This window comes from Mustela putorius, unplaced genomic scaffold, assembly GCF_011764305.1.
Source record: "Mustela putorius furo isolate JIRA1106 unplaced genomic scaffold, ASM1176430v1.1 tig00003858_pilon_pilon_pilon, whole genome shotgun sequence".
In the NCBI taxonomy this organism is placed as follows: domain Eukaryota; kingdom Metazoa; phylum Chordata; class Mammalia; order Carnivora; family Mustelidae; genus Mustela; species Mustela putorius.
This window is the reverse complement of record NW_025422010.1, coordinates 37,088,546-37,100,724: the sequence shown is the minus strand read 5'-3', so window position 1 is coordinate 37,100,724 and position 12,179 is coordinate 37,088,546. Positions and strand designations below refer to the sequence as shown.

At 40.8% G+C, this 12,179-nt stretch overlaps 1 protein-coding gene across 2 annotated transcripts in view; it reads left to right on the top strand.

Moving 5' to 3' along the window:
- The first annotated feature begins 380 nt into the window (after positions 1-380).
- Positions 381-12,179, top strand: part of RIT2 (Ras like without CAAX 2) — a 379,620-nt gene continuing 367,821 nt past the window's right edge. The window contains exon 1 of one of the 2 annotated variants that reach the window (XM_004752234.3): positions 381-831. In XM_004752234.3, coding sequence (XP_004752291.1) covers positions 729-831 — 103 coding nt within the window. In that variant the 5' untranslated portion in view covers positions 381-728. The remainder of the gene's footprint in view (positions 832-12,179) is intronic. The other variant, XM_045065576.1, reaches the window with a different exon arrangement.

Genomic DNA, 12,179 nt, shown 5'->3' with positions numbered 1-12,179 from the left:
TCCGTATGTTAGAACTGCAGCTGTCAAGTGAGCTGAAACAATTTCTCCCAGCCAGCTATTATTTCAACAACACTAAAGACCTGTCCTTAAGAGCCCTGAGTTACTGGGGTTTTTTTCTTCTCATTTGGTAACATCTCTTTTCCCAGAATGAAAACCATGCAAGAAGATGGAAGCCAGGAGATAAGCAACAGACATCTTTCTTAATTAACTGACTCTGATTAAAAAAAAAAAAAAATAGTGTCGTTTAAGCTGTAGCTACAGAAGTCAGCCTGTGAGACAGAGCATCTTCTAAGTCTCAGATTCACTCCATTCAAGCAGCTCAGCCTGGAAAGTAGCCAAATGCGTGCTTCTAACAACTGTGACCGTGCAGGGGGCAGGAGAGAGAAAGGAGAGACAGAGTGAGGAAGGGGAATGAAGAAAGAAACGGAGGAGGGAAAGGGGAGTAAGAAAAGACAGCAGACAGAGACAGAGAATGAGAGAAATCGTGGGAGACCTGAGAGTGAAGGATAAGGGAGGGGGATGCAAAGGCAGATTTTTATTGGAAGCAATTGAAGTGGTTGCTATGAGACCCGCTCCAGCAGAGGACCAGCAGCCAGCCCGACGCTGATGGTTCTTACCTCGTACTAAACCTTTCTTTTGACACAGTTTTAGAGTTGCTTAATATCTGAGCAAGCACCTGACACGGGCGACTTTTTCTTTCTTTTTTCTCCTCCCGTCTCTCGGGTAAGATGGAGGTAGAAAACGAAGCCAGCTGCTCCCCCAGCCGCGCATCAGGCGGGTCCAGAGAGTACAAGGTGGTAATGCTGGGAGCTGGGGGAGTTGGGAAAAGCGGTAAGTTTTAATACCAAATGCTGGGGGCGGAGGGAGCTCTGGAGAGGCAATTCTATAGAGCGAAGAATGATGATAATGATAATAATCATGCCGTCGGGGGCTAGCTAGCTGTAGCAATTAAATACAAGTATCTGACAAGATGTTTAAAAGTAATAAGGACTGTTGAAAGATGTAGATAAGTCACGAGAATGGAAAGACAGTGATAATATATAGAACTTAAAAAAAGATCTCTTTTTTTTCCCTTTGATTTTCTGCCAGGTGATATTTGATCTTAATTTGTATGTCATTTTTAAGGTTAATAACATGATATTTATGAAATAGCCATGGTATGGGAAAAAAATGCTCCTGTTCTCAAAAATATAAGAAGAAATAGGTGCCACTAATAGTCAGTGAAATACACAAACACAAACACAGACCCAGACACACAGGCAGGATTATCAATGCTGAATGTTGTATTTGTTTCTTTGATTAGGAGCTTCCTGTCCCCTTTTCCTTGTCTCTGATCTGACATAGTATGGTGTAGTCTTTGAAAGCCAGGAGGAAAGTTGGTTTTTGAAAGTGACAGGGGTTGAAGGAATGGTATTCTTTGTGGGACCTGTGCAGGTAATCAAACCAAATTTTGTGGTTAACAGGTTTAGAAGAGAAAGCTACATGCTTAAAGGGATATGGGATGTTAATGGAGGTAAAGACTGGTAAATTTGTCTTGCTACATTATAAACAACAACAGAAGTTGTCAGTGGTCAGGTTTCTTGAGGAGCTCTAAAGGCCAAGTATAACAAATTCAAACAATAGATAGGTAGCAGTGTTTGAGGCTGATCAAATGGTGAATATCTTGGGGCTATGGTTATCACTAGAAAATAAAAAGGTAAATATAAATTTTTATATAAATTCAAAAAGATCCCCATGAGGGGATACAGCTGTGGGGGTGCCAGAAAACATAAGGAATATTAGAGTTAGCATGGACAAAAATATACACATATATCTAAGTGTGTGTGTGTGTGTGTGTGTGTGTGTATTTCTTCCATAGTTTTGTGCTTGACAAAGATTCAAAATTGAGGTCAACATTCTTGGCATAAGAAATATCCCCAACCAAAGAAAAGCTGATAACTTTGGTAGTGAGTCTACAGGTGGTAAAGAAAAGCTGATCAGTAAAGAAAGGAGAATAAAGAGTAAGACTCTAGAAGACAACAAAGGTAAAGAGGTTAGAAAAATAGGAAGAGACATAAAACTGAACACCCCTCACACCAACCCCCACCAAAAATAAATAAATAAATAAATAAGGCATTACTAAAAGAAGAAAAGAAATAGGTGAATCTGGATTTGGCCAATCACTAAATGCTTGGTCAAAGTGAGAAAAATAAGTCATCTCTCCTAAAAATGAAATATGAAGTAAAAAACTTTGCAGCTGGGTAGGAATGAAGAGTTTTCTAAAAGCTTTTTTTCTTCTTCTTCTTCTTCTTCTTCTTCTTCTTTTTTTTAATGTAATGGTTTGAAGGGGAAGAATCAAAATAGATGAGGAGTAGGGAGGGAGGGAGGGACAGAAGGAGGAAGGATAAAGAGAAAATACTCCATGAAAATAAAACTCTCTTTCGAAAGAATATAGTTGGTCAGACACAAGGAGGAAGAATAATGTGAGAATAAAATCGGAGAGAAACAGCTCTAATCAGACCAATCAACAGAAATGCCACCAACAGTCTGTGAGGTCAGAGAGATGCTGCAAAGATCCCACATTGTGCCTGTGGCTTACTTTCCCTTGCTGGCTGGATATTTTCCTGTTTGACCAGGAGCTTCGGGGATGTGGGAATAGTGTGACTGGTTTTTAGTTATATATTCCGTCGTAATGAACCGTGGAGACAGACGTAGGATAGGGCATCCTTCAGCAATATACTTATCCTGGAGGTGATATTATGTCTACTGTTAGTACTGTTTGTACATTGTCACCTTCCCAATAACCAGGCATTTTTGACATCATGAAATGTTGGTAGAAATTTTTGACACAACAAAACACTGGGTAGCTGCTACCTGCACCGTGTACATTAAATAGTTGAGCAAAACTTTTTCAGTGTGATTAACACAGGAGTAGCCAGCTTGCCTCGGAGATGGTTAAACATAAAAGAGGGTTAATAGTTCTGCTGTGTTGTTACTTCAGAGAGAATGGAACTCATAGGACAATTCCAGGTCTAAAAAAATGCCGTGTTTGTGGCTAAACATTGGGAATCAGAGTGATGGAGTCACACCTTCCTCTTGGGCTTTGTCCCTGTGATTCATTTGGTGTTAACAGTATATAAATATTCAAGCACTGATTCTCACCATTAACCTCTTTTGAAAGTTTAAACGTTTGCTTTCAAATGAACTAAAAAAAAATTTTTTTAATAAAAAAGCCACTTTTTCTATTGCTGAATATCTGGATCAACAGACCCCCAATTTACTTTTCTTCCCACAGTTTCAATGGTTTATATGAAAGAATTGTACAATCCTATTAAGGTGGGTTGTATGAGAGGATTTCAAGGAGAAATTTGCTGTTCTGAAGAATCTAAAGAAGATGTATCAAGCGATCATCTGTTTCTAATTCTGAGTCATTCTGAGTCTGCCTTGAACATGAATGAGAAACTCAATTTACTGGAACCATAATTTTTAAAGGAACAGAATCCTGGAGATTGTCTATGCTTACTGTGAAATTAGGTTTGTTTGTTTGTTTTCCCCCTCCCTATCCATATTTTACTAAGACATCCTTTGGTGAGTAGGAAATTTTGGAAGGATTTGCAACTTCACTGAAAGAGAAATTCCCACAAGATTTAAAATGTGTAGGTAAATAACTGTACTGTGTTTGAGAAATCTCAAACCAGCAATCAGCAAGTTATTGAGTGGGTACTATGCATGGGCCCTGTGCTAGTTCCCACTGAGAGGAAGCAAGAAGGAAGTGAATCTTCCTGTGGCAGATATGGACACATGGTTTTCATGATAATCTCCAGTCTTCACAATCTAAATAGCTGTTGTCAAAAAACTGAATCCCAGGGGGACCCCTTGTCCTTGGTCACAAAGGTTATAATAAGATTTCTGTGATGTTTTACCTGACTCTTCTACGTTCTATTTGACTCCCTAGAAAGAAGAACAAAGAGTTCTACCACTTACTATCAAGAAGAAAATAGGGTGCCTGGGTGGCTTAGTTGATTAAGCATCTGACTCTCAGTTTCAGCTCAGGTTATGATCTCAGGGTCACGAGATGGAGCCCCATGTGGGGCTGTATGCTGAGCATAAGCTTCTTTGGGATCCTCTCTCTCCATCTGCTCCTTCCCCACCCCCCATGTGCTAGTGCTCTCTCTCTCTCTCAAAGGAAGGAAGGAAGGAAGGAGAAAATAGGCCTGTTCATAATGCGTTCTCTACTTGATTGTTATATCTAAAAGACATTTCTACTCTCTTGACTAACACCTTCATTTATGTATCTATAACTTTTTCATCTTTACATACAAGTACACAAACATAATATTTATATTATCTATAAATGAAAACATATTTATATCATATTTATATTTATATAATTGAAACATATACCTAATGTGATCCGGGAGTGTCATAAGTACTGAGAAAACAGCAACAAGAAGGAGTCCCCACCTTATTTGAAAGATGGAGGAACCCAGGCCCTGGAAGCTAAGGGACTTGCCAAATTCCCGCCCGAGCTGTGGCAGAGTCACATCTAGAACACAGTTCTCCTGACCCCCTTGGTTCCTGTTTTTACTCTGTATCCAAGTTTTTACACAGGATACTGTAAATAAAAATTGGATCAATCACCCAAAGAATTTGAATTAGGCACATTCTAGCCTCCATCTCTTTGTTCCATTGCCTGCCATCTCTTCCCCTTCCTCAAAACAGAGAAAAATAAAATAAAATCTCACAGCTATGGTTCAAGAGTTTAATGGAGCCTAAACAATCCTAGTAGCCTTTTTTGTTTTTTATTTTAATTAGTTTATTTATTGGTCAGAGATCATAAGTAGGCAGAGAGGCAGACAGGGCAGTGGGTGAGGGTGGGGAAGCAGGCTCCCCTCTGAGCAGAGAGCCAGACGTGGGGCTCGATCCCAGGACCCTGAGATCATGACCTGAGCTGAAGGCAGAGGCTCTAACCCGCTGAGCCACCCAGGTGCCTCCCCTAGTAGCTGTTTAAAGCACGAATCTTTCTCTGTCTCTGTAGTTTGAAGCATAAAGGCTTTTCCTCCATGACAGAGCATGGCTAGTGTCTGCTTTCTGCATTCCCATCTGGTTCTTCCAGCTCAGACTCAAATTATTCAGCAGATCTTATCCAATAATAATAAGATATTATCCAGTAATAATAAGATCTTACTTTCCAAGGTACATTTTTCTTACTCTGTTTTATGATCTCAATCGAGGATAAAATAATTTGAGGCGAGCGGGTCATCTATTCCCTCTGTTCAGACAAGACATCTGAGGCACAGAAGTATTGATTTTTGTCCAAGAGTATGCAGAAGGAAATAAGAGATAGGAAAGTAACTCACGTTTTTGAACTTGAAATTGTTTTCCATCAGATTTCATGAGAAAAGTAGAGAACGCATTTGAGTATCAGAGGAGACTGACATGGACTTCTCTACTCCCTAGGACACCTTTGGGGATTAGCTTGGTGAAATCTTGTCAAGGGTGAAGTATGTTTGAGGCAGTTGGGAGAAGGTGTTGTTCCTCATTGCTCTTTCAGCCAGGACCCTGCCCTCCAGGACCTCACCATCTCACAGGGGCTGGGGGGGAATATATTGTATACTATAAACTGATAAGTTTATTTTAGGCCTCTGACATAAGAACTGTGGAAGCTCCGGGTAAATGGTGGCTAAATCTGAATGCAAAAGCTAAGAAGAGGTCTCAGCAGAGATGATACTTGCCTTGTGTATGAAGGAATGAACAGGATTTCTTGAAGTTGAGAAGGAAAAGTACAGAGAGAGCAGGGGATGGAGGGGGGAAGAATTTAACAGGAACAGGGCACACGAAGAGAAAAGACCATGTGAGGGCCATCACAACACTGAAGGGATTTTGATAACTTGGTAACTTTGGGGGCATTTGGAACAATCTCCCCTGAGTCATACTTTCAAACTATCTCAGAAAACTGTAAAACGTATGACAAAATGAAGCAAATATGCTGAAAGCATGAAAAGGTTTAGAGGACTCAGGATTCACTAGAATGCATCCGTTGTGAATTTTTTTATTAAGAGGAATCTCCTTTGTAAAACAGGCAGACCTGCTCTGCCCACACTCTCCTGCAATTTGTCTCTTTTATACATTGAGTTTTGTGAAGGAGGATTTTGTAAAATGAGAGCAATAACAGTATTTTCTGAGGTAAACAGAAAGCAGCACAAAACCAATTCCTTCAATCACAATGAATTGGTATGAGCAGGTCGAAAATCAAGCCTTTATCTGATGAATTAAATCAAGGCAAACAACCAAGTGCATCATCCCTGTCCCTAAGGCTCTGTGCTTTACCTCATTAGCAGAACTTTGGATCTGACAAAGCTGAATAATTGCCACATCATGACCATGTGTTATTTGAACCCTCTAAATTGCAAAGGCAAAATAAAAAATAAACAAGGGGAAAATGGAAAGATTTCAAGACTCAGCGGCCATCCTCTCACCCTCAATCATCAACACCCTCCTCACACTGCATGTCGCCACCCACCACAGTCCTGTCAGCAAGAATCGGCCAAGAGTGCCAAGTGAGGCTCAACAGAAAAGTAAACTGGAAGCCACTGGCCCAAATCATGATTGAAAGTCTAATCAAGTAAAAGATGTTGACGAACAATATTTCCAAGATCATATCTTTTATTATTATATGATATATGATATAAAATATATAATATAATATAATATAATATAATATAATATAATTCCAAGATCTATGCAGTCTATAGATTTTAAACTGATTAAAAAAGACTTAGTACCACCCTATGTCTTTATCAGAAAAAGGGCCCGGAGATGAATACACCTGTATTGATCCCTGACTACCATATGCTGCTTTCCTTGGGAGCCCCAATGGCCAATGATCTGTTGCATTCACCTGACCCCATTTATGCCTCACCTTGATCTTGGGAGGTAGGCGTTAGTGTCTGCACTTCATACATGAGAAAACTGAGCCCACAGAGAAAAGTAGTGGACCCAGAGACACAGAGATATGAAATGATGAGCCCGAGGCACCCACACATGTATCAGTTCAGTGCTCACACTGTTTTCATTTTCCCATGCGGAGAGTTTTCACTGTATTTGTTGAGGAGATGGTACAATGAACCTGAGTTCTGACTTCAGCTGTATCCTTTTAGATATATTTCAGACACCAGACAAAATCATAGATACCAAAGTACATGGCGAATTTTAATTTTGTATAGAAACTACAGAGAGTGTTACCCTGATTAGGTGCAGCGGGAGAGGCATGGGGTTCTGACCTTGTTGTGTTCTGACCCAACAAGATATAGGCATCGAGGACATCTCATGTTCTGGTTCTTTCTGAGGCCCCTGGGGGAAGTGATAACAAGTCCCTCAACTTGGCAAAATCAAGTAACTCGGTAATAAGAAATTATTAAAAACTGAGATTCTGTCAATGAAGAAAATAAATGGGATAAATATATCAGTAAATCAGATGGATTTTTGAAATCTCTTGGATGCTGATCTGTTTTAGAATGTTTTCTCTGTGTGTGTATATTACAGAGTAACTGAAAGAAACTCCAGGTCACAAATGGGATATAACCTTCTCTGTCCTTTTATTTAATAAGAATAGAAGAGGGGGGTGTGTGTATCTGTGTATATCTGTGTGTCTAGACCTATGAAAGGCCCAGAAGTGTTACCAAGAGTGACCACCCTCACCCGATCTAGTGGAGTGAAAGGGATATGTGGACAGAGAACTGTCGTGCAACATGGTAGGTGCAAAGAGATAGATGTACACACGGTATTTTTTTTTTAAATTTTTTATCTTTTATAAACATATATTTTTATCCCCAGGGGTACAGGTCTGTGAATCGCCAGGTTTACACACCTCACAGCACTCACCAAAGCACATACCCTCCCCAATGTCCATAACCCCACCCCCCTTCTTCCAACCCCCCTCCCCCCAGCAACCCTCAGTTTGTTTTGTGAGATTAAGAGTCACTTTACACACGGTATTTTGAAAACCCTGTGCACTGTGGCTCAAGAAGTGAGAGGACACTCCCACTAGGAGTTAGGGGGCTTAGCCGCTCAGTTACAGCTCTGGTACCAGAAGCCTCCTGAATTCCTGGATGGCGGATTTTCCCATTGAATCACGCTGCCTCTTGTAAACCAGCATAAAATCTTCTCTTAATTGGAGGTTAGGCTACTGATGGGGTGACTATTGTGTGTGTGTGTGTCTTTGCAATGTGGTGGTGCCATGAGTATATGTACACTGAGGGAGGGCAGTCCTCTGCAGTGCTTACAAGCATGCTGGAAACTCTCTGATCACTGAATTTGGCTGTTATTTACAAAGCCCAGCAATGTTCTCAACTCACTCCCTTGGGTTTTGTTCATAAATGTCAGCTCTCTGACGACCATCACCAAGCAGTGCCATCTGCTCTTCTGGATCATCAGTGGGGACCAGCTCAGTGTCACCTCTGACAATCATGCCAGGATATCTGTCCTGCCCTTTCTGCCTGCTCTGCCAATAGCATCCCATCAGCATTAGAATAGGGCCTGTTCTGGTCTCCACACTCGTAGGTACTTGAGCATCCCACAGCAGCTAGGTGCACTGGGGAGAGAGCAGTAGGTGCCAGATTCTCCCTGGAGCGTGGGTGAAGCCTAGAGCAGGCTGGAGGATGGCGGAGGAAGCTGAGGATGTTGCTTTGAGAAGGGAATTGGGAGGATGCACAAGGTTGAGAATCCCAGGAAAAGAAATCTGTACTTAACCTAGAACAAGGTTGTAGAGAAAATTGGTGGTCTCAAAACAAGACACTAGCAAGGATTTGATTTTTAAGTGGTTTGATAAGTTGGGTGGTGGGGAAGAACATCTTTGTTCAGAAGACGGCTCGTACAGGGAAGGCTTGCTCTGTGTCTGGGTAGTTACTGGCTGACTGGAGAAGGAAACCTGAGAGAGTTGATCACTGCATCCTTTCTCTTCACACACTTTAAAATGAGAAAAATGTCAGTGTTGTGTGTGCTGAAGCCTTCGTGCACTCACCAGGAGAGAGGATTCTCGTTCTGTCCAAACTCTGTCTTTCGGATTCTTGCCTCAATGAAAATAATGTGGATTTTGGAGTCTCGAATGTGCCTGATTCTGTTCTAAGTGCTTTATGGATATTATTTCATGAACTCCTCTAAGACACTGCAGGGTAGCTGGGGTGATTATCCTTAGATTACAGAGGAGAGAAGCGAGGCTTGGGCAGGCTGAGTAACTCAGGCGGGAGCCCAGAGCCTGTGGTCACCGTGTGGGAGTCACCCTCCGCCACATCCCACACTCTGCACCGTCGTACACGAGACCACTGCCCATCCCACGCTCTCCACCTGCCTGGGATCTGTAGGATGATAGGATGATGCCTCAGCACAGAAATTATGACAGAACAATGTGAGCCAGAGGCTTGAGCATGCAGAAACCCAGACTTGTGTCTTCTCATCTGTAAATAAGGGTTGCACCAGTACCAACCGCAATGACTCACACTTGAGTATGTATAACCAAACCTCGCTCACGACAAGTGCCAGATAATGCATGTAATATAAATGGATAATTTGTCTTTAACTAACTTGTCTTTAATAGCATTTGAGCTTGCAGGGACCACTCAAACTCTGAGTCTCCGTTTTCCTCACCGTAAAAAAGTGACATAATTTAAAATTACCTCAGAGGTTTGCTACATAGATATTAGAAAATGGTAATTATAGTGATACATATAATATATTATATGTAATTATATATAATATATATAATACATATAATAAATATTAATTATACTGATATATATATATATGTAGTGAATTATCGTGCCCAAGATATTCCGTCCTTATTAAATCTGTTGCTTGCTGACCACCATCCGTTCCTCCTTCCCTTCCCCCCTCTCCCACAGCTCCACCTGAGGCAGTTCACCTTAGTAGGGTGGGGGAGAGTGATGGCAGATTTTTCCATGGGTTCTAGGAAAATGCAATCTGGGTTGAATATTGTTAATGTGTCACTGTGTCTCCACTTGCTCTATGCCTGTTCCTGCTCTCTATATCCTTCTATTGATTAGCTGTGGCTTTAGTCTCTGGAGTAGCCATTTCACAGACAATAATAATGGTGCTTTGCTAGTTACCCTAGTAAACAATCCCTGTATTCATCCTAATTGACCCATCACAGACGCACACACACACACCCCTTCACTGCCTCACGGAGAAAGGATTTGAGATTTGAGGACAATCTCCTGGCCTGCTACACTAGCCACAAAGGGGCTGCAGTTCAGAACAGAGCAGACCTGTGCTTGAATTGGGACTGAAATTTGTTTCTTTAATACATGGGTTGTTTTAATATATTGTGAAGAACAAGATCTTCCCTTTGTTCTCCATAGTAGCAGCATTACTACATTGAAATGGAGAGCCCTATTTAATGGTTGCAGGAACAGCTAATAATAAGCTACACGTATAGATTTTTGTTAAATGGAAGAAGTCAGACTCTTTATTTAGAAGCACTAGGGGCACATCTGTTATGTGAAATTGAATTGTACGTTAACTAATTGGTCTCCTCCTATCATCTTTTAACCCACATGGACAGCCCACTGTTTTCTGCTCGCCATTTCACCATCAGGGCTGTTGTCCATTTTGCTTTTCTCTTCTCCTGCTCAAATGTCTTCAGTGGCTTACCCATTGCCAATGGACTGACATCCAAAGTCCATAGGACTTCCGATGTCTGGGACCACGTGGGACTAATCACCAAGGAGGCAGCCCCAAAGCTCATGATGTAGGGAGCGATGTTGTGTTGGATGGCATAGAAGAATCAATCTAGACAGAGCAGAAATTTGGGGACAAGGGAACTGAGACAAATGTCAGAAGTCAGGAGGGATCAGTGAAGGGTTGAAGTAGAAAATCAAGAATACCTTGTCAATGGAGTCTGATGAAGTACAAGCACAAAGATCTAGAACCAAGGTTACAAAGGTCAAGATGGTGCAGAAATGTAATTTTATGGCGGTCCTGATATGAGAGGATTTCTTGCAGTGTATCTCTCATTTCTCTCTTGGTCTCATTATCTCTGTATCTCTGTCTGTCTCCCCCCCTCCCTCAGTGGGAGCTATACCCCGATCAAAAAGACCCATACCTACCAGACAATCTGTCTTCCAGACAAATTATTCTACTTTTAGCCCTCATATTCTGTAGGCTTCTTCCCAATAGTTATTCACATAATTATTCCAACATAATCTCTCTCTTCCTTTCAGTTTCTCCAGTTAAATCCTTCCTTCAGATTCTGTACAAGTATTTTCTGCTCCTTCAGATCACCCCAGTCTACTCCTTCAGATCCCCTTACATTTAAAATTCTTTCTGACTGTTGATTTCATCACTGCTCACAATTACACAGGTTCTTCTAGTGTCTGGCTTGTGGTCTTAAAATGTTATTTAAGTCTTGCATTTTTATGTAACTTACAGTCTTTTTATACTTTCTCTCCCTATCTTGAATGCAAATTCCTGCAGGCTAGGAAATAGATTTTATATTGTCTTTTCTCTCTGTGAAGCCTATGGTAGTAAATTCTCAAAAATATTTATAAATCCAATTTCCTTCTTTCATCTTTGAGAAAGGACAGGGAGTAAGACACCACACTTATGTAGTAAAATAAAACTAAGCAACATCCTAAAATTCTGTGATGCAAAGAGCCCTGGTTATAGAGAAAGAAACTGGAACCAATAAAAGCACAGTAGGTATGTGAGTGGAAAAGAGGACGTAGTTTGGGAGGAGCCTAGGCTCAGGCTAGCATGAATACTCTTTGAGGACAATGGACTTGAAGATGAATAAACCCACTCTATGTTTAGGATACTCAGAAATTCTTTCTGACTGTTGATTTCATCACTGCTCACAATTACACAGGTTCTTCTAGTGTCTGGCTTGTGGTCTTAAAATGTTATTTAAGTCTTGCATTTTTATGTAACTTACAGTCTTTTTATACTTTCTCTCCCTATCTTGAATGCAAATTCCTGCAGGCTAGGAAATAGATTTTATATTGTCTTTTCTCTCTGTGAAGCCTATGGTAGTAAATTCTCAAAAATATTTATAAATCCAATTTCCTTCTTTCATCTTTGAGAAAGGACAGGGAGTAAGACACCACACTTATGTAGTAAAATAAAACTAAGCAACATCCTAAAATTCTGTGATGCAAAGAGCCCTGGTTATAGAGAAAGAAACTGGA